This window comes from Saccostrea cucullata, unplaced genomic scaffold, assembly GCF_032062105.1.
Source record: "Saccostrea cucullata isolate Sc308-1 unplaced genomic scaffold, CSIRO_AGI_Scuc_v1 ctg14, whole genome shotgun sequence".
NCBI classification, from domain to species: domain Eukaryota; kingdom Metazoa; phylum Mollusca; class Bivalvia; order Ostreida; family Ostreidae; genus Saccostrea; species Saccostrea cuccullata.
This window is the reverse complement of record NW_026941090.1, coordinates 436,572-464,199: the sequence shown is the minus strand read 5'-3', so window position 1 is coordinate 464,199 and position 27,628 is coordinate 436,572. Positions and strand designations below refer to the sequence as shown.

The following is a 27,628-nucleotide window of genomic DNA, read 5'->3' as shown; positions in this document are numbered from 1 at the left end:
ATAAATAAATTGATAAATAAATTGAATTTAAAAATTGTTATATTAAATTTCGTCGGGCACGAAGTGGACTACACACAAATGCTCATCATTATTACAATAGAAATAAATTACGGATAAGCCTCCTATCAGTGCATCTGGTTTTATTTCTACAAGTGTTTACCATGTTTTGCAGTCTTCAATTTACTTGTTCATATTTATTTACACTTTTACCGAGTACCCGGGTACTCGATCGGAAAAACGACCGAGTAACCGAGTATTGAAAATTGACCGATTTGACATCCCTATAACATATGTATTGAATATTTTCGTTCAACATTTTCCATACAATTTTATCATTACGGGTTTCAAGATTTATTTCAGACAATGAACATTTCTCGTCGTTTCTTTATCATGACTACAGCATTAAGATATCTAAAGATATCAAAACGTCAAATATTTTATTTCATTAAATTACAAAAAGCATTATCAACAGCATGCAATTCTTCTGCAGCATTAATCTGACGTCAGCCTCAACTCCCACACCCTCCACATCCCCCACCACACCCTCCCCCGTCCCCTCCATCTCCCCCTCCATCGCCGTCCCCATCTTCTACGCCCCATTCAGCCTTGTCCCAGCTCCTCCCAAGTTTTTCTTTAAAAGGCAGATCATCCCATTTATTTTGATCGCCGTACGTGGTTTCTAAAATCCCTACATCACCATTTCCGAGTGGTTTACAAAGTGCTTGTAAAATATTGATGCAAAATACTAGTGCAATATTTTCAGCACTATCTTTTGGAGAAATGTTTAAAGTACATTTTGAAAAATCAGCTATAAAACTCTCAGGTTTGACTTTGAAGTCATAACTCAACTGTTCATTGTAAAAAACCATTTTCGAACGCTTCCCAACTGTAGGCAATGTATACATCATAACCTCTAGGTGACCTGGGCTTCCTGTAGCTGTTCTACCTGCATTTTGTTTGGTGGCTAAAATACAAAAAAGTCCATTGTACTCAAGTTATATATATCACCCTCTGAAGAAAAAAATATGACAAAATTATTTTGCTTTACAATTTACCTATTACTCCTGGTTCACCCTTCCTGACCCCTGTCCAGCGTCCAACTAATATAGCCCAGTCTCCTTCGTTATTCTTTATTATCATAGCTCGTTCTCCTTCTTGTGGTGAGAGAGTAATTGGGGGATTCTCATTAGAAGACTGAACCTATTGTAATTTCGTAAAAAAAATATCAAGATTGCTTTTGGCTTTTGTCACAAAATATTTGCAACGTTTTCGGTTATTTTGAAGACACTGATTGCATTAATGTTAAAAAAGTTATTTTTTAAACCTGAGATGGAGTTGGTAGAGTGTCAGGACCTATCATATGACAGATGACACTCAGCTTATCGAGATAAAACACGTGAACTACTGACGTCATCAGTGACAAACTGTGTATTTCGCGTGCTGTGAACATCACTTCTCCGTCTGTGTTTCGTATTCTGAGGGGAAAAAGATTTTAATTATAAATTTTCAGAGGAGTATAATCAGAGTACCTTTAGTTATGGACGTTTATAATACCTGTGATTTGCCACATAACAACTGTTGTCAACTCCTTCAGGGAGGCGCGGAAAAGGAATGAGTCCCCAGGGATCTTCGTTATTTTCGGGAATGATCGCCGTCTCAAAATTTCCCGCTTCCAACATCAAAGAACAGTCTCTAGATTCTGTAATCTTGATTGTGTGGTGTAGAACAATGGATTCTCCATTAGATAAACGTACAGTCGAAGACACGTCTGATGAGAAGTTTTTACAATTCTTTATTAATTCTTTACACGTTATTCTTCCGCTTCCCACTAAAGTTCCTAATATTCCAAGGGCACCGTACTTAAAAAGCTCCACACTGATGGATTCCACCTTTTCTGTGTCGATATCACACATTGGTATTTTGTGGGAGAATGTGTTCCATACTCCTTGGACATGTTCCTTCAGTGTTATAAGTTCTTTAGCTACTCCATTACTGAACAATGCACTTAGTATCAGTTGATGATCTTTCAAAGACGGTGTATAGTCTAAAATTTCTGCTTTGTTCAATTGAAGTTCTAAATGTTTGGAACAGTGCTGCTCAATGATTTCACTGGGAACAGTAAACAAATGGCCTTTCGATGGTTTACCTCTGTACATTGCACCGAATTCTGAAAAGTTCGTTCCAAATGCTTCGCGCCATAACGTTCGTGTCTCCCGGTCAGAGACAACGAGTTTTGATCCTTCTCTTCTGTCATTGACAGAGTCATCGTGATTAAACAGTTTTCCTAGAAGGGTTTCTGTGTCTTTCTTATAACCAGCCGGGTGAACTTGATGTGAATGCCAAATTAAGTCCACATCATAGCATGGAACAACAAAAGATTCTGGATTTAGCCGTTTTAATGTTAGAAATTGCTTGTACCGCTTTATAGCATTTTGAAGAAATTTTTCATCAGTATAATGAGGTAAGGAGACTTGATAGTAGAACATTTGCTGTCTTTCTGCTGCGGCTTCCAAGTCGTACTGGATGCGAGATTCGTATGAAGGTAATTTGATTCCCGTTTCGACGAGATTCACATTGAAATTAACATCCGGGTATTTCTTTGACCATAATTGTTCTGTACCCGCGGCGTCTATAGTTGGTGTAAGGCTATGGTTGACTTCCGTATTACATGTCCGCAGACAGTCGCTGACGTACATTTCGGGGGCTAGTAAATGACAATGCCACACCCATGCAATGTCTAGCGGGGCAGTCAGAGTCAGATCCTTATGTTCTGCAGCGAATGGCAACCACAATGTCTCATACCTAGAAAGTTGAATTTAAAATATCGGTACTAGTATCTACCAAATTAATCGAAACAAATTATCTTCAGTTTGTGTACACTTTCCATCAAAGGAATTTAGCCTAATAAACTAATTTTCTAAATAAAAAAAAATACTAGCAATAAATAAATTTACTCGCTTCAGTCGTCCGACATTTTGACAATCTGTCCGTAGTGTGTGGAACGAAATCGATCGTTTAACTGTTTGAAGGGCATTATCAAACACAATATGTACCATTTATAGGTGAACATTGGAAATTCGTCTTATAGTGCTGAATTGAGATATATTTGTTAATCAATATAATTATATATTCAACATAAAGTTGATCGCAATAAAATATTAATTTGCTCTGTGGCTTATTCAAACAAGTTATTTTTTGCAAATGCTGGCAGTTGAATCATGCAGTATTCATATGGACCTACTAGAATATCAACATTCAGGTAGACAAGCCACCGTGACTTCTCTTAACAAGCTTTATTAACATATCAGCCACGAAGGAGAAGCATTATCATAGGACAAAAACAAAAGACTTTTTGCAAATCTGCTGAAAATGGCGTATTTGAGGGCGGGACCTCCATACAGAGAAGGATATTCGTCTATTGTTTTAAGGAAGCCCAGTTCCTTGGTGGCTGCTGTCTGGAAGTCCACGGAGAATTCGTAATTCTCAATGTCCGACATAATGGCAATCTTTCGCCTATGATTAAAAAGAAGATGGGCTATAAGAAATATCAGACATTACATCCAAATTTTATGTCATATCTCATCGTATATTAAAGTATACTTAATGTAAAATCTCTATTATTTACAAAAATCTCACAAAAACTGAAAATATTTGCCTATGAAAAAGCATACACTGACTTAAAAGAACAAAAACGATCATTTTTTCATACTTTAACAATTTTTTTCAATGTGCCACGAAGGATAATCCTAAAAGTTTGCGATAATTTATATATTTTTTGGTTTACAAAAAAATGGAGGGAAGACCTTAAAAATACACTTTTATGACAAAACATTCGCAACAAATACTTCAAGTCCATTAAGTCAATGGTCATATCACAAACATGATTTAAATGCCACTGATTCACAAGAGCCATGTAGCTTAGTGGTTAGCGCGTTAGTCAGTCTGATACTTCGGTATTTTATTGCCGGGGTCAAATGGAATATTTTTATGAATGAAATTTTTAAAGAGATTTATTTTTTCTCAGAAAATGTTTTTTTTTTCCTCATAATTTCATAAATTTCAATAATGAGATGTAAATTTATATACTCAATTTACATACCAAATGTGATTTCTTAATATCTGATGCTATAGGCATTCTGCCCGCCTTATCCGCCCATCTTCTTTATTTCACTGCTGCATTTTCAATCAGTATACATAATTTTTTTTACATGTATCTTAAAGACATTGGAAGCTAACTTAAAAATACAAAGAATATTAACTATCTATGGTAGGGTTTTATGGCTGCATAATAATTATTTAACGAATAACAGGTATCCTTTTTAACAGCTATTTAACTGTAAGGAAATTGCCACATTGTGTTTAATTATTAAGCATAACCCTACAAAACACGACCTTATATTCGACAAAAATCAATTGACATTCCATATTCATTTTTTAAAGCTTTCGTATAGAATGCCGATCAGGATGAACATTTTTTGTATTGAAAGTTTACATTGTACACAAAGACGTGATCTAACCCACAAAAAGAAAGTATATGATGCTGTTTCTTTTCGAACACGGAATAATAATTGTATGATTTATCTTTGTACTACTTCAAGATACTAGAATCATTTAATTTCTATAAAATACTTGATTCTGATTGGATAAAAAATTCTTTTGATAACTGCATCAATAAAATCTAGAGTTCGCTTGCACTAAGCATACTTTTTTACATGTATATTCCCGCTTCCGGATTACTTTTTGAAGGAATAGGCCTAATTAAATACTTTTGCTTTTATAAATATTTTCCTGAATTTCGGAACCTGTCCGTTACGTTCCTGACTTACTTTCTACTTTCGTTTTTTCATTTTGAATTATTCCCCTTTGCTAAAACAAATGAAATCGTCTGCATGACGACAATAGATAGTTTTCGATAGGCCTGAATTTAGCGAAAGTTACCTCCCGTTGGCCGCCATATTGGAGGTCGACTCAGTGATTTTCCCTCTTTGTCTTACCAAGTTTAAGAAAATATAGTAGAAATATTTGGTGGAAAATCTTTACCAAATAATTTTTTTTAAATAAAGGAGGCTTCCAAAAATTTATATACTTCAGGAAAATAATGATTTCTAATTCAAAATAGCAAATATAAAAATTTTAAATTGGTTGAACAATGAAGGAATAATTAACCTCCAGTATGTAAGTAACTCTTGGTCAAGGAAATTGTTTAATCGGCATACTTTGCTTAAATGTTTGACTTTTAGATGTCTGGTATGAAACAACAGAACTCTGAAAAAATGTTTTATTATGCTACCAAAGCGGGGAAAACCGTAAATCTGTTAAATCATGGGAAACGAATGATCGAGGACACTATGAATATTGAGGACGGAATTCTTTAATCTTGAACTATCGGCGGCAGACTCTTTCAGGTTTTACAACATTGACATGTTGTGATATACTCGTATATTCAGTTTGAAATTCAGATGAAAAGATGCGCAAATGAAATCCAAAGTTTCTGTGACCTAGAACTGTTATATTTTTGAACTAGATAACTTACCGGAGAAAATATACATAACACAACAGGTAAGTTTTTTGTGTTAAAGAACTGTAAATTATTTCGGAGACTGTTGGTAATCACACGACAATATTTGAAAAGCATGGTATAGAATTTTCAGCAACGTTAACGTTATGGCGATGTATTCGTGCGCACTGTTTTTGATGCATAAATTTAATTTGAAAAGTGAAAGAAACTTTCATTTTATCAATTTAAAGTCATAATTAAATGATAAGAAATGAATGTAATATTTTTTTTCTTTGATACATCGATCAAAGAAAAAAATATTACATTCATTTCTTAAATCACTGACTTGTCTTCATGACTTGTCCATTTACACCTTTTGTTTGTAAGGGTATATGTGGACCAAGACTGCCTTGTGGTGGAACGTCCATATATAATACCATCGTGTATCTGAAACAAATATTTATAATGCACAATATTTTTTTAAATTTTTTTTTTTCATAAATGCGTTATTTTGTCATAGAAGACTTTTTGCTTTTCACAGATTGTTTTTTAAAAGACCTAGTTTCAAAATTTCCATGAAGGGAAAACCCCTAAGAGTAGTAGCCTAGTTAATAGCGTAAAAGAATTTTAAAATTGGTTTATTTTTTTAGCAGACTGAATAATTTTTAAACGTTTACGAAAATTTAACGCTCCCCCTTTTCTATTGTGTATATTTGATATACTTACTTTATCTTTTATAAATTTAAATCTGCATATTATCCTAAAAATCATATTAATTTGTGACACCAGGCACGCACGACTTGCTTCGTGGTTGTCATGAATGAGGTTAGGAAGATGTACCACTGCGTAATGAAAATATCTCTATCAACCAAAAGAATTCCGATATATATCCGCATACACCTAAAAAGAAGAAAATTGTTATTCCTTTTTAGCTCGTGTATATTCCTTTCTCCTGATGTGTAGGCTAGTGTGTGAAGTCACAGATTTAATCTGAGGCGCAGTATGGATAGACAATATCATGATAGGAAGAACACTTCACAAAATTGAGAACTTTTAGCTATTTTTACATTGCTCAGAAAGTATAGAAACTTCCTTTCTAAATACATGTAATCGAAATACGATCAATACGTTAACTTCCTACTAACCAAAAATATTTCCAGTTATCAATTTCAATTATCCTGTTGCTGTCGATGGTTTTGAAATTGTCTGATAAGACTTAACACATTAATATCGGCTTTAAAAGCACGACTGAAAATATTTACATGGGATAGGCAATTTTAAAAAAGCGGATTGCTAAGAATGCTTTTTTTGGCCTTTGCAACAAAGTAATATATTAGTAGGCAAAATTTATTATCAACTCCCCTTTTTTCAACTAAATTTCTATCCTTGACAAAATGATGTGTAGGCTACAGTCCTTTTGCCTACATGGAATATACGCCACTGCCTCAGCCAGTCTCCAGTGAACTTTCCTGATAGAGGTTTGTCCATCATCCATGCACTCCATTTTTTCTATCTAGCTGTCTGTCTGTTTAAAAACCTTGGGGAAGGGAATTTGAGTTTGTTGAATTCAAGCGCAATGCTCTCTTTCAAGGGGAGAAAAAAAGCATAAATATTCAATTACATCTTGAAAAACTTAAAGGGCTTATACGTCTCAAAAATCGGCTGGAAAATATTAATCTTAAGTCAAATTATGACCCCAGGCAGAAGGGGTGGTGATGGAGGTTGGAAGGTAAGGCTTCAATGGGAGATCTATACAAACGTATCAGGAATATTAAGGAAAACAACAGGATCGCAATTAAACCGTCCTTCTCAATTCATTAATTTACTATATAGTTTGGATCCTGGGAATTTTGAATACATAACTTCAGTTTTTTTTTTTTTTTTACATAATGCATGCTCACTTGTTAACACTACTTACCCAATATATGGAAAGTCTGACTTTTTTTTCAAAAAATAAAACTTGTCATACCTTAAAGGACTGTGTTTAAAATTTATTGTAGATAATACAACACATATACATGGACGAACTACATGTAAGAAAAAAAATTAATAATAACATATGAAACTGCTAAAAACTATAATATTAATATACCAGTACATGTACACTCTAATATACAAACAAAATCAAAAAAGTAAATATATGTTTGTTGTTCTAGAATCAATATGTAAATATGCATGTATACACGTATATCCATTAATATTCTCAAGGAAATTTTTAATCACAGTTATAAGGACATAAACTACAAAATAAATAATACAATGAAAACAAAATAATCTGTTCATAATAAACAAATATTGTTCTTTAAAACTACACGTATATACCCATAGCACCAGCAACAGAGTATAATTTGTATAAACATTTATGGTAAAAAACATTATATTACACATGTTCCTTTACTTACAGATATCTTAAACAATGAACATCAAATTCAGATCTATCCTAATATTCAATAAACAAGATACTAGTATTTGCATTACCGAAAATGAATCAATATTGCACAACTAAAACAATTTCTAATCAAATGTAAAGTATTTTCATATCATTACAGAATATTTTTATTAGATTATTTCGGAATCAATATATACATGTATAAATATCAGAAACATTTTCCTCTTCTGTTTACAAGGATGTACCGCTTCTCCGAATCATCATGGGAAAATGTACAGGTTTTTACGAATGGACAATTTAAAGAATTTAATTAATAATTAGCAAAAGTTAGTAAGTATATATTTACATCCAATATATTTCCATCAACTCTTCTCAAAATCTAATGATGTTATCAATTGTAATTAGAACCAATTTCTGAAGACGCCTGTCTAAAGATTGACTAATAATACAATATTTTATGCACTTTCGCTCACTTTTTTAGAAATAATTTATATATGAAAAAAATTAAAACTGTTCTATTAAAGCAGTGTCTCGTTAAAAAAAATTAAAACTGTTCTGCAATGTCTTGATATGTATTTCACTGTTTAAAAATAAAATTGGATTATCATGTAATCTTCAACATAAAAAAACATCACTCAGTTACTGAAGAGATGTACATGTGGCTAAAAACGAAAGTATAAAACAAGTGGCTTAAAGTGGAAAGAAACTGCAGACATTACAAGGATCTGTAAACATTGTTACTGTGTTTCCTAAAACAGCGACGAACCTTTTCATCCTCAACCCACGCTTCGTTCTAGATTTCATTTCTTCTGCTCATAGCCTCGAATCATAATATAAGTTGTCTGTTTCTGAAGAAACTCTCCCCTAACCTAACGGCTATTTGCTTTCTGGGAGATACATCTTTGTAATAATGGGCATTCCGATCAGAATGCTTCATTTCGAATTTTCTTTCATGAAATCGTATGTTCTTTTACAATTTTTGGTTATGGTAATCGACTAAATTGTAAATCTCCGGTAATGCAATGAAGCCATTTTCAACTCTTATAATTGTGTCTTTCTTCCAAAAATATATCAAAAAGAAACTGGAAACAATGTAATGGAGTTCCAAAAAAGGTTTTCGTATTTTTAGCTGCTGCAAGTTTCAATTACAATTCTTTAATTCCTTATCAATGCCCAAAGCATAAATAAATTGTGAAGATATCTAATAATAAAGGCATTTATCCCTTTCACACAGTAAACAAATCTTTTTTTTTTTCATTAAAATGGAAAACAAATTTTGCCAATTATACACCGTTTAAATCTTCTTTATAAACAATATGATGTCTAACTTCAACCCCCACAACCACCACATCCACCACCACAACCTCCACCATCTCCCCCACCGCCGCCACCCCCTGAATCACCACCACCCCCATCACCGCCGCCCCCAGTGTCACCTCCCCATCCACCACCTCCATCATCTCCTCCTGTATCTCCACCCCACCCACCACCACCACCACCATCATCATTATCCCCACCGTATCCTCCAGTGTCCCCACCCCAGCCGCCACCACTCTCCTCTCCCCCATACCCGTCACCCCCTCCACAGCCACCACAACCACCACATCCTCCTGGATCGCCGTCAGCATTGTCCACATTCCCATCATCACCATCTTCTCCATCTTCATCTGCCAACATATTTTCAAAATCCTCGTCTTTACAACAAAACATTGCTGCCTCCCATTGGTCAACTTCTTGATCATCGTCATTTCCATCATCATCATCATAAACATCTGGCTCAATGACAGGTGTATCATGCATTGGCTCACTGACGGTGCCACCAGCATAAACAGGCGCCACATGCTCCTTATCTTCTTTCTTTTTCTTAAAGTGCTTTCTTAGAAGATGATTTGATGGTGAACATATTTGAAATCCAAAGGCCATTACCAATGCTAGTTTGTCTACCGGAAATTCTTTCTTCTTGCTAACATACGCAGGCATTTCTGAGGTAGTTTCTTTGACTGGTTCCCAATCTGGTGGTCTTGGTTGACAAAGTACTTGTAAAACACTGATACAAAATACCAGCGCAAGATTTTCAGCTCCATCTGTTGGAGAAATTTTGACTGTACATTTGGAAAAATCTGCCTCAAAACCGTGAAATTTGACTGTGAAGTCATAGTAACGGAACTGTTCACTGTCAAGTTCAACTACCGAACGTTCCCCTGTAGGTAGTCTATACATCGTGACCTCTAAGTGGCCTGGACTACCTCGTATTGGTGCTCTGCCTGTTTGGTGTTTGGTAGCTAAAATAGAGAAAACTCAGACTGAGCGCTGAAGTTTAAAACTAACCCCAACCTCTAATTTCTAGAATCTAAAGACAAATGTGTTCATGTTAAGCTATAGAACTACCTCTTCTCCCTGGAACACCCTTCCTGACCCCTGTCCAGCGTCCAACTAATATTGCCCAGTCTCCTTCGTTATTCTTTATTATCATAGCACGTTCTCCTTTTTGTGGTGAGAGAGTAATTGGGGAATTTTCATCAGATGACTGAACCTATTGCAAAACAAGGAAAGTTATTTTTTTTAATTTCTTATTTTGCAGTATCGAAAGGAAATATCAGTAGATCTTACATTTGCTTAAGTTTAGAGAGATAAAATTCATGTAAAAAATTATTATATTATTTCATCACACCTGTGTTGGCGTTGGTAAAGTGTCAGGTCCTATCAAATGGCAGACGACATTCAACTTATCATGATAGTACACGTGTACCACTGACGTCATCAGTGGCAAACTGTGTATAACGCGAGCTGTGAACATTACTTCTCCATCTGCGTTTCGTATTCTAAGGGAAAAAATACAATTTCAGAGGGTATATTAGAATACTAGTAGATTAACGAAACTATGCAGGCTACATAACATTTTTTTTTTTAATTTTCTTTCACCTTACCTGTGATTTGCCACAGAACAACTGTTGTCAACTCCTTCAGGGAGGCGCGGTAAAGGCATAGGTCCCCAGAGATCTTCATTGTGTTCGGGAATGATCGCCATCTCAAAGTTCCCGGCCTCCAACTTTAAAGCACAGTCTCTCGATTCTGTAATCTTGATTGTGTGGTGTAGTTCAATAGATTCTCCATTAGATAAACGTACAATCGAAGATACATCTGATGAACGCTTTTTACAATCTTGCAACATTTCTCTGCAAGTTACTCTGCCGCTTCCCACTAAAGTTTTACTTCCAAGTTTTCCTAGCGCGCCATATTTGAAAAGCTCCACACTGATGGATTCAACCATCTCTGTGTCGATATCATACATTGGTATCTTGTGGGAGGTTGTGTTCCATACTCCCTGTACAGGCTTCTTTAGCTTCAAAAGTTCTATATCTACCCCGTTTCTAAATACTGCATTCAGTTTCAGTTGATGAACTTTCAAAGCCGACGTATAGTCTATAATTTCTGCTTTGTTCAATTGAAATTCTAAATGTTTGGAACAGTGCTGCTCTATGACATTACTGGAAACAGAAAACAGATGACCTCTCGGTGGTTTACCTCTGTACATGGCACCGAATTCTGAAAAGTTCGTTCCAAATGCTTCGCGCCATAACGTTCGTGTCTCCCGATCAGAGATGACGAGTTTTGATCCTTCTTTTCTATCATTGACAGAATCATCGTGATTGAACAGTTTTCCTAGAAGAGTTTCTGTATCTTTCTTATAACCAACTGGGTGAACTTGATGTGAATGCCAAATCAAGTCCACATCATAGCATGGGACAACGAAAGATTCTGGATTTAGCCGCTTTAATGTTAGAAATTGCTTGTAACGCGTTATAGCATTTTGAAGAAACTTTTCATCAGTATAATGAGGTAAGGAGACTTGATAGTAGAACATTTGCTGTCTTTCTGCTGCGGCTTCCAAGTCGTACTGGATGCGAGATTCGTATGAAGGTGGTTTGATTCCCGTTTCGACGAGATTCACATTAAAATTAACATCCGGGTATTTCTTTGACCATAACTGTTCTGTACCCGCGGCGTCTACAGTTGGTGTAAGGCTATGGTTGACTTCCGTATTACAGGTCCGCAGACAGTCGCTGACGTACATTACGGGAGCTAGTAAATGACAATGCCACACCCATGCGATGTCTAGCGGGGCAGTCAAAGTTAGATCCTTATGTTCCGCAGCGAATGGCAGCCACAACGTCTCATACCTACATTAAGGATTCACGAGTTAATACAGTGTAATATAATTTCAATTCCCTGTCTACGTCAACACTACGTGTACGTGTATTATTCCGTTTATAGCAATCGACAGTAGGATTCAAAATTCCTTAAATTGTTTGAGGGATTCTTTGCACTTTATCAAGGTTTTATTTCAATCATAATTTATTTCCATTTCGATTTATTTCTCTGTGATAAAGTTTTGAAAGTTGGAAGAGTTTTTTTTTTAATCATCCTACCAGAATGTCAATATGCATTTCAAAATTTGTACATTTTTAAAATTTATTAATTTTGTCAGTGGGCATTACTTGAAATTGAAATGCCTGGGACATCAACGATAGTTTAAAATTTGTACATTTTTAAAATATTAATTCACAATTTTGTTTCAAACTGTAGAAAGGAATCCAACTATTAGTTGATGCCCCTGACATCAACTAGTGAGTTGGAAACATAGATAATTCCTTAAATAATGGGTTTCTGAAACTGTCAATTTTACAACCACTTAATAATTTTTCCACTCTTGATTTCTTATGAGAACCACTTTCCTTATGCAATATTTTAATACTAAACTAGTTAGGAAGGGTTTTTGAAGGTGTTTGAAAGATAGCCAAGGCTTTTCCATCAATGAAGCATTGCTGCATAGTACAGGTCAATAATATTTTACATATACCATTTTTTTAAAATTAATACATTAATATGAAAAAAAAAATCCTTTTAGTAAGTTAATGTGGTTCTTTATTTCCGCAGCATCAAAAAAACAACTTATCGTTTAAAAATCTCATTTAAATACACAAACACGTGACCGCCTCCCCTTTTGACCACAAAGGTGAGACATGTATATAATAAATATTAAATTGTCTTATATACTGACGGACACATAAAACGCTGAGTCGTACATATTAAGAAAAATTAAGAACATAATAATTGCGGTACCTGAATATGGCGTATTTGAGTACAGGCCCTCCATACAGAGAAGGGTATTCGTCTATTGTTTTAAGGAAGCCCAGTTCCTTGGTGGCTGCTGTCTGGAAGTCCACGGAGAATTCGTAATTCTCAATGTCCGTCATAATGGCGATCTCACCTCCTATAATAAAATCATTGATATGACTTTTGTTCAAGTGTTGAACGAATATTTTATCAATGATCAACTTAGTCTATCAGATTTTCATCTAAACATGCACTTTGCTACATTTTAAGGAATGTTTGTAAACAAGATCGTGTAATCACTGTAATGCCCTTTATTCTGTCACTTACATGGGATTGAAGATTGCGAGGAGAGGATACTGTGTGTGGTCAAACTTTTGCCTTAATTAATTAAATATCCCTGTAACTTTTGAGAAAAACTAAGAGGGGTAGCAACAGAAGAAACAAACTTTTCGAGGGTGTATCTTGACTTTAAGACAGAGTCAAATAACAAATAGGGCAAAAGTAATTAAAGCATAACGAAGTGTCGAGATTGTAACGCATAAAAAGGACATATATACTTGACACTAAGGTCAATGTTGTGTAAATCCAGAAAAAAAGGTATCGTCGTCTTTTTCTTCAAAAAAAGTTTTTGGAACAAGGTCAATGATACGGGCTGAAAATCAATGTAGATTTCCAAAAATTGTTTGAAGCTTACCAGGAATTTAAATTTCACGAGGACCGGAGGATGTTTGTTTTTATATTTCATAAATGAGAAACTCATAAAGTTTGCACAGAGATTAAGATCTAAGGGTGTGACATGACTCTTCAAAGTCAGAGGTGCTTTGATCACAGGCACCTGACGTTAATATCCTACCTAATAAGTTTATTATATTAGGTAGGGGGTATATTTTTTTTATTAAAAGAAAATTAAGTAACGTCAGGTACCTGTGGCTTTGATTGCCCAAAAATTTATATTGGATGGCATTTAACATTACTTTTTATATAAAGTACACCTATTTTAAAATTTCAAGGAAAATAATTAACATGGTATTAGGCCTATAATCTATATTTATCATATATTTCAATGGAAAAGTTGCAAATTTGACAAAAGGCTTCATGTTTCTGATATATTCAACAACAGAAAACATTTTATCTGGTGGGGCTGTTGGAAAAATATTTTTAATCGGAAAACTCCTTTCACAAGATCATTTGTTTTCATTTCATCACCATCTTATATATACATGTATATATACTTAAAATAATATTATTATATTGTGAATTACATAACTTTTTGACAAGTTATTAAAAATATAGGCAGTGATACACGCATCCCCATGGGAAAGGCCAATTCAGTATAACCTAACATGCCGCTCTTTTTCTTTATTGCTTATGTTTTGAAAGCTGTTTTCAATCCTGCTACGTACGTCAATGCGGTATGTCTAACGGAAAGCTTCTGTAATCATGATCATGATGATGATTCGAAGCTATTCATGCTAATAATTATAAGATACACATGTTAGTTAATTACACCGAAAACAAAGTAATGGGAATAAATAAAGAACATGTCTTATACTTTAAAAAGATAATGTTTTATTATATAATCGTGTAACTTTTCGTAATTTCAGTAAAGACATGAATACTGACCTTTCCTCAAGACTTGTCCATTACACCTTGTCCATTTGTTTATGAGGGGAAAGTGGGGCCCCGGCGGGATACTTATGATTTTCCATAGCCTAACTGTTACACAAATGAATGGAAGTCACGTAGTACAGTATTTAGTTAAATCCGACAACCGGTTTTTCACGCCACATTTGTTGAATACTTTGTAAGATTTACTGTAAAAGATTGTCCATGGTAGGCAAAGTACAACGATGCCCAGAAGGGGAAAGCCCCTTACCTCATTAATAAAAATAAAAATGATGTATTTTTACAGTATAGTTCGAGGATGAAAAGCCAAACAAAATTATTAAGCAAAATAAAGTTTATATGTTGGCAATTTTTCACAGACTGTTTTGTAAACATTTTTAACAATGATATAGGGGATAGAAAAAGTGAAACAACCTTCGAAAATGAAAGTAGAATAAATGTCAACATGAGCACACCTGAATCGGCGGAGCAGACAAATAGTACAGAAAACCCTACACAGGAAAATGTTCGCAAAATCAAAACAGTTTTACCACATCATATGGCAGGGGGTCCTAAAGGACTAGGTAATTTTTAAATTGGAAAAAGGGTTGCTTCAAAAATGACCAAATCAAAAGGTTGTGTAACGAATTTGTAATGAACTTGAACGTGCAGCATGCTTGAGATTGGATTGTTTGAGATTGGTAGCATGTTCTGATTGTGAACTATAACTACTTTCTCTAATATTATTTGAAGTTGTTGCTTAAAGTTTTTGTCCTTCTCACTTCAGAAACAAACTCAATCAAATTTTGCCCCAGCAACTTGATCCTAGTTGTTTTAAGTCTCTCATTCTGAAGAACCAACCCATTTTTCTTTGGATAACAGGGTTTTTAAAGTTAGAAATTAAAATTATGTACATATGTAAAACAAAACCCCATTTTTCTCTCAGAAACAACCAATATTTAATTTTAAAAAACATAAACATCTACCACCTAGGTTCATTTAATAATGTAATGTAGAATCTCCATTTATTCAATCTTTGCACAAGCAACCCCTTCCAGAATATTTCTGCATTCATATGAACAATCTTCTGTGTTGTGTGTTGTATAAAATGTAATTCATAAATAATTATTTAATGTAATTCATGTGATTTTAATATATATCAGTTAATATAAATATTTCAGGTGATCCTGAGGATAGAACTTTGCGCAAAGTGGAAGAGGATACCTTGGTAGGAAATGTAATGAGAGAACGAGGAAAGATTATTTGTGAGCAGGAACTGTTAGGTAAACAGGCATCATAGATTTCAATGTTTGAGGTTCTTTGGGAATATATCTTTTTAAATATGGTTCAGTTGATGTGTTCACATGAGAATGATGCCAGGAACATTCGGATTATGTCTAGGGCTGTCACGGATACAGGCAATTAATTCATAGATTTCAATTTGTTTGAATAGAGTAGATTTTGCTATAAAAATGGCGTCAATATATTGTCATTATAAGGTGATTTAAATAATTTGATACAATTGTTGTCAGTTGGTTATGTTGTTCACAATTACGGACAAGTGAATGATGCCATTGGACAAGTGATTTTTCATGTAAAGAAGTCTTTGAATATTAATAAAAAAAACAACTATTGATTTAATTGATAAGTTTATCGAATACAAACGGAAGCAGTGTAAACTTGGCATCAATCGCTATGTAAGTTGCAATAAATCTGATTGAATTACAGATTCACTTGCAAACAATTATGTTGTTGTCAGGTCAGGTTGTGTAGATAAAATTTTGTTTTATATGTGTTTGTCTTTTTTATCAATAACAAGACTAATAAATTAAGCACGTTTATTTTTTTTTTCATTTATGTAATAGTTTTCAAGTTGACAGAATAAGACATTCAATGAAATTTTTTTCGGACAAGTGAAGTTGAAGTTCGGACAAGTAAATATCTTGGTCACTTGTCCGAATGGACAAGTAGGGAAAAAAGTTAATGTAGAGCCCTGTGTTGCTATTTCTACGATTAAATGAAAATATTCTTTTTATTGTTGAATTTTAAACATACCCGCATTTAATTTTGGATAAATTTATGTCCATATATACTCAGCAAACCTAAAATTGTTATTGTCATGAAGATTATTTAATTCACGAAATGTACATTAGTCCTGAATTTTTAAAGTATGGTATATTTTTCTATAATATTTTTTAAATGTGTATTTAATATAAATATGGATGATAAGTCCTTTGGATGATTAGATGCATTCATGCAGTGATACACCAGTATTACCAAATTAATACATATGAACTTTTCAGATTTTATGGCATGCTCAGATGAACATTATGTATTGTTTCCATGGAGATGCAGGACACAGAGCAAAAAATACAATCAATGTTTAACAGATCTGTAAGTATCTAAATAGTATATAGAGGTTTCTTAGTTTGTGTCTTCTTGGGCTCCAATGAAATCTGATAATCATATTAAAATAATTTTGAAAATGGCATACGAAATGCTTTACACCAGTTTCATTACAAGATAGTACATCACAGAATCACAGAATAGAATGAAGATGAATGATCAACAATAATGAATTTTACACCTGAGGCTTGTTCAAAAAAGCAAGCACTCACAAACATTTCTACTGGAGGTATAAGAAATTTGGCAAGCGCTCGCGAACATTCGCTTTGTTGAACAGGCCCCTGTGTTAAACTAATTGATACAATATAGTTTTACACACCATGTACATGCACTACATTGATAAAAAAAAGTATGCACAAGAAGTTGACGAGGCTCTTTCCTTTACCATTTTTAAACCATGCATGGCTCGATCATTTCATCTTTGATAAATTAGTATATGTACTTAAAATCATGAGGACTTGTATTTACCTACAGTTGTCTTCCTTTGTATTCTAGTACAGTTCTTTCATTATGATGCAAACTGTGAAATAACCTTATTGTAAGCACGTTGGAAACATGGATGAAACTCATTTCTTAAAATCATTTTCTTTTCAAGGAATAGTGATCCAACATTTCAAGATGAGTGCAAAGAGATTTATCTCCAAAGAAGGAGGCATTATCGTTTAACAGGAAGATTTGACACTTATCATGAAAAAAATGAAGCCATGAAAAGAAGACTGGAAGAGAGGAAGAAAATGAAGGAAGAAAAACAGCGACAAAAAGAACAGGATGAAGCGCAGCTTGGAAATATACAGGACACTACCATGTTTGGAAGATTTAGAAATTTATTTAGGTCATGAATAAAATATTATGAAATACATGCATCAATTAAAGTCATTTAATATACTTCTGTGCTCTTATCTCAACATAACTAAATAATTTTAAATATGGGTAACATGGACTTTGTCATTGTCAGTGTATCAGTGTAACATGTCAATTTCAGTAGAATCAATGGTCATATAATTGACACTAAAGACAAACTTTACACTGTATGCCCTTTTGAAAGGTTTGTACCTTCCAATCATAGGTTGTTGGTTAGACCATGTGTTGTCCAATCAATATCTTGAGAACCTACTGCATGATAGACATCAAACAGTGCACTGTTATCCCCTTTTGATTTTTAGGTACATGTAGGAACTTACGAGGGGTGATCAAAAAGTTCGCAAACTATCTCTATATCTACAAAACCACAATTCAGATTAGAATGAAATTCGGTACACACATAGCCATACACAAGGTCTATAAATAGCATATGCTGAATAAAGTTTCTCTCCTTGTTTGTGACGTCACAATGTGAAAATGACGTCACTATTTAGGTCACTTAATTGTGATGAAAAATGTTGTCTCAGTTGTACAATTTATTGTAATATCTTAGAAATCCCTCTACAGTATCATATAATAATTTGTATACAGTTTATTGAGATAAATGAGTTCCTATAAATTAAATTAATGATTGGATTAATCGTTTTAGTGAAGGAAGGCTGATGGTTAAAAATGATACTTGTCATCTTGCCCAGTGAAAGCAAATTTGAAAAGATATGTGTTTTTAATTAAGCAATTTGCTATCAAAGACCTCCAATTTACACTTTGAAAAATAGTTGAATATTTGAACAATGATATAAGTATTAAATACCTGATTTTAAAAACATATTAGATATGATAAAAAGGATGCACCCATTCTCTATCCACCTTGAATAAAGGTCTCCCCTGAGACAGAAGATTTGTGTTTTAATGGTCGCCATGCTTATTTTTGGAAAGGATGTTAATATCCACCCATTCCGTTGCCGAGTTATGACCATTTCTGACAAATTACATGTACCTGTTCTTGTTATAGAAATTAACTCACATGGAAAGAAATATAAAACTCGGAAAAAATTTTTAACTTTTGTGACAGAATGCTTAATATCAGTGATCATGTGCAAAACAGTGGTTGATGTGCTTAAAATCTTAATTTACAAGACATAGGTCTTAGGTACCTGATATGCATAGTGATTGAATTTGATCCATGTTTTAAGCCAGATGCTAATTGAGGCATCTTTGAATCAAACTATACACTTAGGTTGCTTAGTTTGGTTACTTAAAACCCATAGGCAAGGCATTTGTAATATTCAGCATAATCAGTACACTGTAAGTTGAACCCCTGACCTTTAGTAGATCCACACATTGCACAATTTTTGAAAGGCATCCTTGCTTTTCAAAATATTTGATTAATACCAAGGAGCAGATTTCAAACAATTCATTCATTTTCAGTCTATAAGTACAGCCCCCCCCCCCTCTATAGTACCCCTGACCCTGGGGCCTTGAAATTCACAATTCTGGAAGACTAGGGTCCTTGTTTATAACTATATAGGTAGTTCAACTGCTTAATACCCAGGAGCAGAGAAGTTTTTTTCAAAGAATTCATGAATTTTTAATATAATTAATAGAGCCCCCCCCCTTACACATCTTCTTTTGAAGAGGCACTCTATAAATGTACTTACAGAAGTTAATTTAATACCTAGGAGCAGAGAAGAAGATTTTCAACCCCATCAGCTTTTAAAAGTTTTAGTAGAGGCAGATTATAACTATGCACTTAGTTAGTTTATTTAATACCTAGGAGCAGAGAAGAAGACTTTCAAAGAGTACATGTATTTTCACTATATAATCAATAGAGCCCCCCCCCCAACACAAGAACCCCTGACCCCAGGGCCATGAATTTCACAATTTTGGTAGAGGCAATCATGCTTTTATTTAATCTATTTGATACCCACATGTACTTTTGACCATACAGTGGTATGATCCTGTACATTGAAGAATTTTTAAAGACATATAGAGAGGAAAAATTCACAATTTGGGTAGAGGCTATATATGATACACATCTCATGATCTAAATAATTACCGATTTAATAAAATTTTTTGTTCCCCTTCATTCATAGATGCTTTGTACCAAATTTGGTTGAAATTGGTTCAGTAGTTGCAGAGCAGAAGCTGAAAATGTTTAAATGTTATCACACCTGTTTACTCAGGTGTAATTAATCAACATTAAAACCAAATATTGTTTCTTGTATGGAAGTTATTCAATTAGTTTGCGAACTTTTTGATTACCAAAATTCTCTGGACTTCATCTATGTAAAACTAAAACAGGTACCATGTAACTGTAACAGAATAAATGCATATAATAATGCAAGAATAAGAAATAAAATTAATGAATCAATCAATGTACTTTAATCATATAATAATGCAATAAGAAAACTTACTTTAATCGTATTTCATTTGTACAAAGATGTTTCCACATCATAAATTAAGTACTAAAAGCAGGTACATTGTACATATACATATGGCAACTTATTAGATGTTTTGAAAGCAAAATTAATCTGGAAAAAAGTCACAACCATACATTACAATATTTTGTTCTCTTTTAAAAATTGTCAGTTGATGAACACTTGATGGAAATGATGATCAGTTAATAACAAATTGAAGACATCTTTCCAAGGATTTTATATTTGTACCTTGGAAGGTCCAGGAATCTATAATTGGCAAGCATGAAAAACAAACGAAGTAACCTAGAGGTGTTTCAAATTGTCACTAATCATGGCAATATTTTATTATACAGTGTATATAAACATCATTCTTGAACAAATCTCAATTTACTTTTTAATTCATAAAAATACCCAAAGTAAAAAAGAGTCATCATATTTCCTTTTTCTGCAGGTGCATTAATCAAGCATTCAATAATAATGTACTATTATGCAATATGGCATATAGACATCACCTATCAATCTTTGTGTTATCAATAATTTTTCCCATGGTGACATGTTCAAATTAATTCCTTTGCTGGACCATTATCACACTAGCTTCTTAGTTATCTTGCCTACATATAAACAGTATTCTCCCAGACTTGTGTCAAGGCATGAAGCAGTCTGGTAAGAACTATACATTGAGATCACACACACTATATTACTGAGATGATCTAGCCTGTTGAACATTGCTCGTTTGTTCAGTTGATGATTCTCTTAATAACACAGTCTCTTGCTGTTTCTGGCTTTCTAGAGCCCCCATTTCTTTAGCTTTGTTTGTGGCGGTTTCCACGGCACTAATTAACGCTGAGCGGAAACCCATTTCCTCCAGTCTGTGTATCGCAGCTATAGTGGTCCCCCTTGGTGAACAGACCTCGTCTTTCAGTTGTCCTGGATGCTTCCCTGATTCCAATACCATTTTAGCTGCACCCTGGAGAATAAAACAGTTTACAGGTTATAATGATATAAATGAAGAATATTTTGCTAATGCTGACCTTCCTATATTAAAGAATCTGTCTTTCTTTCCTTAAATCTTAATACTCAGTGAACTGAAAAGGAGAACTTCATTTATATTCTATACATGCAACATTATAGTATCCTGCTAACTTTACTAGAACTCACCAGTAATGTTTGAGCTGCCAATTTTTGTGCTAGGTCTCGTGGAAGTCCCATTTTGACTCCACCATCAGCTAGAGATTCGATTGCTAAAAATCCCTACAAGTAGTGAAGGTACAACATTAAAAGCAATAGAGAAATACATCTCTATCAATCTGCCTTTTTAAATAATAATATAGCTAGGCTAGAGCTTTTAAGATTTGCATGACAGATTTTCTACATCAAGATGATAAGCAGTGGCTGAATTACAGGACTTACATAGGCGGGCCCACTACCACTAAGCCCTGTGACTGCATCCAGCTGACTCTCAGATCCAGCCTCACAGATTCCAATGGTTCTGAACAGTCCCTGAATAAGTTCCTTGTCCCCCGGGAGGACAGAGGACCCCGGGGCGATAACTGTGGCCCCACTCTGGACCAGGGCAGGAGTGTTAGGCATGGCTCTTACCACCCTGGTCTGAGATGGAAGGTTCTGGAAATCACATAAACAATTATAGCATACAGTCATGTAAATAACTTGATACAACAAAGATTTTTTAAATGTTGTCTATGCTATGGAGTGGAGAAAGATGTATGTACTTTTATTTAAGTTAGAAGAACTTGGTGTAGAACAATTATATTTGGAAAGTAGCCTGATAAAAAATTGCTGTTATATATATATGTGCTGGAGTATGTTTGAAAAGTTAATTTTGTTTGTTGAATTTGCATTGGTATGCCTGGTCTTTGTGCCCTCCAGCTGAAACTTACTTTTACAAATGTAATTTGAAAATTGCACACTTTCACAAACTTGGAACAATTCAGTCATAAATAAAACAGGCCATGTGTGCTTTCAAAGAGCAAGGAATGAAATGCCTTTTAAAACACCAATCACTACTTGTAGACCTTGAAAATCTTTGGAATCACTCACCCTTTCTAATGTATCTAGTGTGACCCCTGCTGCTATGGAGAGGAAGAGTTTTTCTCGCGTGACTTTACAGGACACTTCCTGTAGTACGGTGGACACAATGTGAGGTTTGACCGCTATGATGACCAGGTCACTGTTTTCTACTATCTCCAGGTTACTTCTCGAGGTTCTTACTCCTTGTTCCTACAACATAAACCTAGAAATAGAAACATCTCCAAATCTTTCATTAAATGACTTTTGGTTAACATTTTACCAGCCAAGTCAACAACTGTTTGTAAATTAAGGCTGAGGTATGACAATCTCCATGATGCAGATTAGTCATGCAAAATTAAAATCTAAATCGGACTCCTGCGATCTGTGTTGTATACACTCAAGCATTAAAGGGAGCTGACTGGGGTTTTCTAACTTTTCTTGTATGTAAACTACAATAGAGAAACTCTGCATTAAGGCTGCAATTCCAAGCATAGTTAAAAATATAGCTTAGAAGAACCTGTAACTTACCCTGATACAATCTAGCATTTGGGGAACTGCATCACTGGCCATTATTTTGTGGGGTTTTAGGATACCTTTATTAAATAAGAAAAATAAATGTTATTCAACGTCAGCAAACAATGTACATAATTATTATGTAAAAGCTAATTAATACCCATTGTTACATCAAAAGTTTTAGAAGAATTGAGAAGTGAAGTATTTTGACAAGAGAGATACATGTACAAAATATACACCTATATAAAGTACAGAGCTAGCATTTTCCACAATATTTATATGACAAAGATGTGTACTACAGTGTATGTTCATAACATATTTGTTCCTGTTTACACTGTTACATATAGTTACCATTTTGGTTTTTTATTTCTTCTTCCTTAACTCAAATTCCTTAACCTTTTTAATTGTCAATGAACATACACTGTATAACACTCAACAATTACCGGATAAGTATCTTTGGACAATAAAACAGCTGAGGTACAAAAGTTGGAGAATAATAATCTCTCTCTCTCTTTAGAAGGTCATTTAGATCAGTATTTGTCAGGCATTATTCAGCTGTCGTTTTGTTTTGTTTTTGTCTTTTTGGCTGGTAGATAAGATGATGCAATCAAATTCAAATTACTGTTTTCAGAATGTCTTACAAGTAACCAATACAGACAGCTGATCATGATGTAAGAAAAAGCTGCATCATGAAGTAGATACATGATCCCCTAATGACCTTGGCATTGTCAATCAATACCCAACTATTTTTAAAAAATGGATGAAAACATAAATTCTATTGTATATTCCAATCTTAATATAATCAACAAAGAATTGTATTTATACCTTCCAAACATCAAGACATATTTAATGTGTATTCATATACATCATATAGATCTTATACTTTTATAAAGTGCCAGCATGCTTAGAGTATAGTATTAAGGAATATGATTTAGAGTCAAGAAATCTTGTGTAATGTAGGATTAGTTTACTGCAATATGAGGCCCTCAGGAAACTGTCGTGAGAACGGACAGTTAAGATTATATGAAAAAATCTCCAATGATTACTCTTCAGGCGCGGATCCAGGATTTGGAGTTACTTAGGCAAGGGGTCTGGGGGCCGCCTGAGGCCCCCAGTGGGTCCAGGGCAAAGCCCTGGTGGGGGCCCACAGTTGGATTCTAGAGATTTTGAAGGGTGAAAATGAGGTCTACCAAAACATATTTGATTTACGCTAACTTTGACAATTTTAGGGGGGGCGCGCGCCGGGTGCGCCCCCCCTTAAATCCGCCACTGCTCTTCAATCTTTTTTTCAAAAAAGTTTCAATTATAAACAGATAAATATCAAATTCCATTGACAATTTCATTTTCAGTTAAACTTAGCTCATGCGTTTACAAATATCTCTCTTTATCACAAGATCATTTTTTTTAGTATAATCATAATTAATCCGATGCAACCGGCATCTTGTGGTGATGCAATCTCACTCAGTCACTGAAAACATAACATTTAGAGTGATTTCCCTTTTCTCTTTGCCACTGACTTGCTAAAATCAGTTGATGACAAATATTATATTTCCTACCTTTTGATATAAAGCCACGACTCATGGCCTGAGCCATTCGGCCAGCCCCTATAAATCCTATGGTCATGCTCTCACTGACAGTGAATCTCTGATCTTCTGTCCGAGCCATAATAAGATTTTATATGTACACACGTTTTAGGATGCAACGTGCAATCAACTGTAACGACCTCTCCGGAAGTTGGTCTAAAATGAAAGTAGATTAAAAAGGGGGCGGAGTTTCAATCGAGTACACGCCTAGATTCCAGTTTGGATGATGCAATGTTTTGTTAAACCATTTTCTCTCCATATTACGACTATACAAACGCCTATATTAATATATTTTTAAAATTAAAAAAAAATTTAATCAGGGACATCTTTCATGATGATGTATATGTAGTATATACATATGTATTTAATTATTTATCTAAAAACATCCCATAAATGTTTATATTATATACATAGAAATAAACGATTTTTGTTAGAACGGTTAATTTTAACAGTTTTGTTTTTTAAATTATGTTGTAACACTTTTTCTATGTGATTATAAAATTTGAGTTTGCTCAGGTTAAATTTCTTCCTAAGAATTAATTATGTTTATAATATATGAAATGATATTAACTTCCTACAGCGACAAGTCAACTATAAAATCTGGATTTGCAAAATACCCAAACCGTGTTATAATAACAACAAATTATAGGAAAAGAATCAACTACAATTCAATCACTAATCAAATGTACCTCAGCATGTACTATAGCTGGCACTAGCTGCAGACTGAGTGCGGTTTAAAATGAACTATTCGGTTAATTGTTTTCTGTCACAGTCTGCAACTTTAACAGAGGTATTTATTTGCCTCTTCTGGGGATAAAACCCGAGGTCTCTGGCTTGCCAGTCCAGTGCTCTACCAATTGAACTATAGCTAGGGCTAATTAACCAACTAGCCCAAGTTAGTGGTATGCCGTATACCTCATTAGCACTTCCACATTGCCCCCTCCAGAGAATGAGATGTCATCATCTCTTTCGGAGTTTCCGACACCTGTGGGGCGAAGTTCTAGTGACAATCAATCACACCCGCAAGAGAACATCCAGGTTCCAACATGGGCGCCAAATGTAACAGAGACAATTATTTGTTTCTATTGGGAATTGAATCCGGGACCTGTGGCTTGCCAGTTCAATTCTCTGCCAATTGAACTATAGCTTGGGTTAACCAACTAGCCCAAGCTAGTAGGATGCCTATAACTAACACTTCCACATTGTCCCCCTCCAGAGAATGAGATGTCCTCATCTCTTTTGGAGTGCCGACACCTGTGGGGCGACGTTCTAGGGACAATCACTCAGCAGTCTCGTTTAAAGTCATCATTTCGTAAGTTCTTTGGTCGATACAATGGCCTGGTCAGCAAATACAAGTTATCATCGAGTCAAATGCTGACGGACGTTTTTCATACCAACTGTTAGTCCATTATTTATACCTGAATTGACGACGGATTTTTCCGTTATTCCCCGATCATGACAAGGAGCACACGGCAGGTGTGACCGGTCAGCAGTGGATGCTCACTCCTCCATGGAAACTGATCCCACCTCCGATGTTTTGGAGATTTGAGTCTGCTCCTGATTTGTATTGTTTTATGGACTTTGATATTGAATACTGTTCGTTATCTCCATATCCTTTACTTTTTAGCAAAGTGTCAAGGACATGGTGTACCCTCAAAATGAAAATTTACATAAAATAATCGCTTTAGAATAAGACCTCCACTAGCTCTAATTACTGCAAGAATCCTTTTCTCATGGATTCGATGTAACCCTGAATAGGAATGTTTACCTAACTGCTACAACACATACTGCATGGATCTTTCTAAACCGTTGAGATTTTATGGAAAGGGCCGGGGAGGGGGCTTTGACATTCCTTTTCAAAGTCCCTTATGTTCAATGGGATTCAGATCCGGGAATTTGGCAGGCCAGTGCATCAAACAGACGCTTTTTGGTCAATATTTACATCCACCATGGGTGTCTCGCACGTATTTATGTGTACCTCTCTGTGGAATGATTCACACTGTTTGAGATGATACTAAACTGCTATATGAGTTAACTTAAATTAACACATGAAAGATGGCAGTCAAACCAAGCAAGAAAATGACACCCAGAGAGTGAACATCCTTAACCCTAAAGAAGTATGTAGAGTTGGTTGCTGGAATATCAGCACCCTCTACCAGACAGAAAAATTTACCAAAGTCCTAAAGGAAATGGACAGGTATAACATCCAAAGACTAGGTAAATCTAAACTAGATGGACAAAAAATTAGGCTAGTAAATTTGCCACTGTTCATCAAATATATTAGTACTTCACTCGAGAAGAAACGATGAACAGCATAACAGCAGTGTAGGCTTAATGCATGCATTCAGTAGGAAACTAGGGAAGTGCACGTTAGGTTGAAAACCATTCAGCGACAGACTTCTTTCTGCAAGATTAAATTCCATTCAAATATATGCTAAACTGATTATTGTACATGTAGTCTGCTTCTCAACTACAGAAGACATAGAAAAAGGGATTCTCTCTATGGAGGAACTGCAGAGAGCCGTGCAAGAAAAACCATGATGCTGCCTGTTTTACAAAAGAACCAAAGTTTAAATCTGCGTTTAACTTTTTAATTAAAATTAATTATATTTAAATGGTTCAATCTTTTTAAAAGGATTGTGGTATATGGTATTTTTATATTATCAAATATCAAATTTTATCATTAATTCTCCAGAATTTTAAAATCAACTAAAGTTTTTGCCTTTTGGTCTTAATCGTAAGTTCTTTTGTAAAATGGGCCCAGCTCATGATGTACTCCTCATACTGGGTGATTTCAATGCAAAATTCGGCAACAATTTAACAATGAATCCAAACTTGGAAAATATGGCTGTGATGTGATAAACAACAATGGCAGAAGACTAGTAGATTTATATAAAAAAAAATAACTTAATTGTAGGAGGCACCATCTTCCAACACAAGAGCATTCATAAATTAACATGGATTTCACCAGATGGTCGCACAAAGAACCAAATTGATCATGTATCTATGAACAAAAGGTGGAGAGGTAAGAGCATATTAAGAGGGGCCGATTTAGGAAGAGATCACACCCTTGTTCTAGTTAAGCTGAAATTGAAATTGAGAAAGATAAAGAGAGTGGAAGAACGGTCACCTCCGGTGGATGTGAGCAAACACAAAGACTCGACAGTCACGAAATCAGCTAGAGGTGTAAACCGATTTTCTATCCTAAAAA

The 27,628-nt window shown here is 34.6% G+C and overlaps 5 protein-coding genes across 5 annotated transcripts; 1 reads left to right on the top strand and 4 right to left on the bottom strand.

Annotated features, from left to right (window-relative positions):
- Positions 1 to 509: 509 nt before the first annotated feature.
- On the bottom strand, positions 510 to 2,869 carry LOC134257087 (uncharacterized). The gene is made up of 4 exons (XM_062739730.1): positions 1,555 to 2,869; positions 1,325 to 1,475; positions 1,056 to 1,200; positions 510 to 964 (listed from the first exon to the last, which is right to left on the bottom strand). Exons 1-4 carry the CDS (start codon positions 2,694 to 2,696, stop codon positions 510 to 512), a joined length of 1,893 nt encoding a protein of 630 aa, XP_062595714.1. The 5' UTR covers positions 2,697 to 2,869.
- A 427-nt stretch (positions 2,870 to 3,296) lies between these two features.
- On the bottom strand, positions 3,297 to 7,001 carry LOC134257086 (uncharacterized). The gene is made up of 4 exons (XM_062739729.1): positions 6,923 to 7,001; positions 6,224 to 6,339; positions 5,844 to 5,944; positions 3,297 to 3,513 (listed from the first exon to the last, which is right to left on the bottom strand). The coding sequence occupies exons 1-4, from the start codon at positions 6,999 to 7,001 to the stop codon at positions 3,297 to 3,299; spliced, it is 513 nt and encodes a 170-aa protein (XP_062595713.1).
- Positions 7,002 to 9,215: 2,214 nt separating this feature from the next.
- LOC134257152 (uncharacterized) lies at positions 9,216 to 14,869 on the bottom strand. Its single transcript, XM_062739793.1, has 6 exons — positions 14,628 to 14,869; positions 13,011 to 13,161; positions 10,814 to 12,067; positions 10,558 to 10,708; positions 10,275 to 10,419; positions 9,216 to 10,168 (listed from the first exon to the last, which is right to left on the bottom strand). Exons 2-6 carry the CDS (start codon positions 13,142 to 13,144, stop codon positions 9,216 to 9,218), a joined length of 2,637 nt encoding a protein of 878 aa, XP_062595777.1. The 5' UTR covers positions 13,145 to 13,161; positions 14,628 to 14,869.
- A 157-nt stretch (positions 14,870 to 15,026) lies between these two features.
- LOC134257119 (uncharacterized) lies at positions 15,027 to 17,874 on the top strand. The gene is made up of 4 exons (XM_062739760.1): positions 15,027 to 15,193; positions 15,791 to 15,892; positions 16,913 to 17,003; positions 17,611 to 17,874. The coding sequence occupies exons 1-4, from the start codon at positions 15,076 to 15,078 to the stop codon at positions 17,852 to 17,854; spliced, it is 555 nt and encodes a 184-aa protein (XP_062595744.1). The 5' UTR covers positions 15,027 to 15,075; the 3' UTR covers positions 17,855 to 17,874.
- Positions 17,875 to 20,268: 2,394 nt separating this feature from the next.
- LOC134257106 (pyrroline-5-carboxylate reductase 2-like) lies at positions 20,269 to 24,575 on the bottom strand. Its single transcript, XM_062739748.1, has 6 exons — positions 24,391 to 24,575; positions 22,850 to 22,914; positions 22,352 to 22,531; positions 21,704 to 21,916; positions 21,452 to 21,544; positions 20,269 to 21,260 (listed from the first exon to the last, which is right to left on the bottom strand). Exons 1-6 carry the CDS (start codon positions 24,497 to 24,499, stop codon positions 20,991 to 20,993), a joined length of 930 nt encoding a protein of 309 aa, XP_062595732.1. The 5' UTR covers positions 24,500 to 24,575; the 3' UTR covers positions 20,269 to 20,990.
- Between the last annotated feature and the right edge of the window lie 3,053 nt (positions 24,576 to 27,628).

Bases quoted from the DNA above. Each gene is read 5' to 3' on its own strand.
- LOC134257087 (XM_062739730.1), bottom strand. From the start codon at position 2,696: ATGTACGTCAGCGACTGTCTGCGGACATGTAATACGGAAGTCAACCAT. The intron at 1,201-1,324 runs GTTTAAAAAATA...AAATTACAATAG, and splicing joins CTCTACCAACTCCATCTCAG to GTTCAGTCTTCTAATGAGAA. The intron at 965-1,055 runs GTAAATTGTAAA...TTTGTATTTTAG, and splicing joins GGGTGAACCAGGAGTAATAG to CCACCAAACAAAATGCAGGT.
- LOC134257086 (XM_062739729.1), bottom strand. From the start codon at position 7,001: ATGGAGTGCATGGATGATGGACAAACCTCTATCAGGAAAGTTCACTGG. The intron at 6,340-6,922 runs GTAGGCAAAAGG...TTCATTACGCAG, and splicing joins GGCAGTGGCGTATATTCCAT to TGGTACATCTTCCTAACCTC. The intron at 3,514-5,843 runs GTCAGTGATTTA...TTTTAATCATAG, and splicing joins TGGACAAGTCATGAAGACAA to GCGAAAGATTGCCATTATGT.
- LOC134257152 (XM_062739793.1), bottom strand. From the start codon at position 13,144: ATGACGGACATTGAGAATTACGAATTCTCCGTGGACTTCCAGACAGCA. The intron at 10,420-10,557 runs GTGTGATGAAAT...GTTTTGCAATAG, and splicing joins CTTTACCAACGCCAACACAG to GTTCAGTCATCTGATGAAAA. The intron at 10,169-10,274 runs GTAGTTCTATAG...TCTCTATTTTAG, and splicing joins GGGTGTTCCAGGGAGAAGAG to CTACCAAACACCAAACAGGC.
- LOC134257119 (XM_062739760.1), top strand. From the start codon at position 15,076: ATGAGCACACCTGAATCGGCGGAGCAGACAAATAGTACAGAAAACCCT. The intron at 15,194-15,790 runs GTAATTTTTAAA...TAAATATTTCAG, and splicing joins AGGGGGTCCTAAAGGACTAG to GTGATCCTGAGGATAGAACT. The intron at 17,004-17,610 runs GTAAGTATCTAA...TTTCTTTTCAAG, and splicing joins AATCAATGTTTAACAGATCT to GAATAGTGATCCAACATTTC.
- LOC134257106 (XM_062739748.1), bottom strand. From the start codon at position 24,499: ATGGCTCGGACAGAAGATCAGAGATTCACTGTCAGTGAGAGCATGACC. The intron at 22,532-22,849 runs GTAAGTTACAGG...TTTATGTTGTAG, and splicing joins AAATGCTAGATTGTATCAGG to GAACAAGGAGTAAGAACCTC. The intron at 21,545-21,703 runs GTAAGTCCTGTA...CACTACTTGTAG, and splicing joins GTGGTAGTGGGCCCGCCTAT to GGATTTTTAGCAATCGAATC.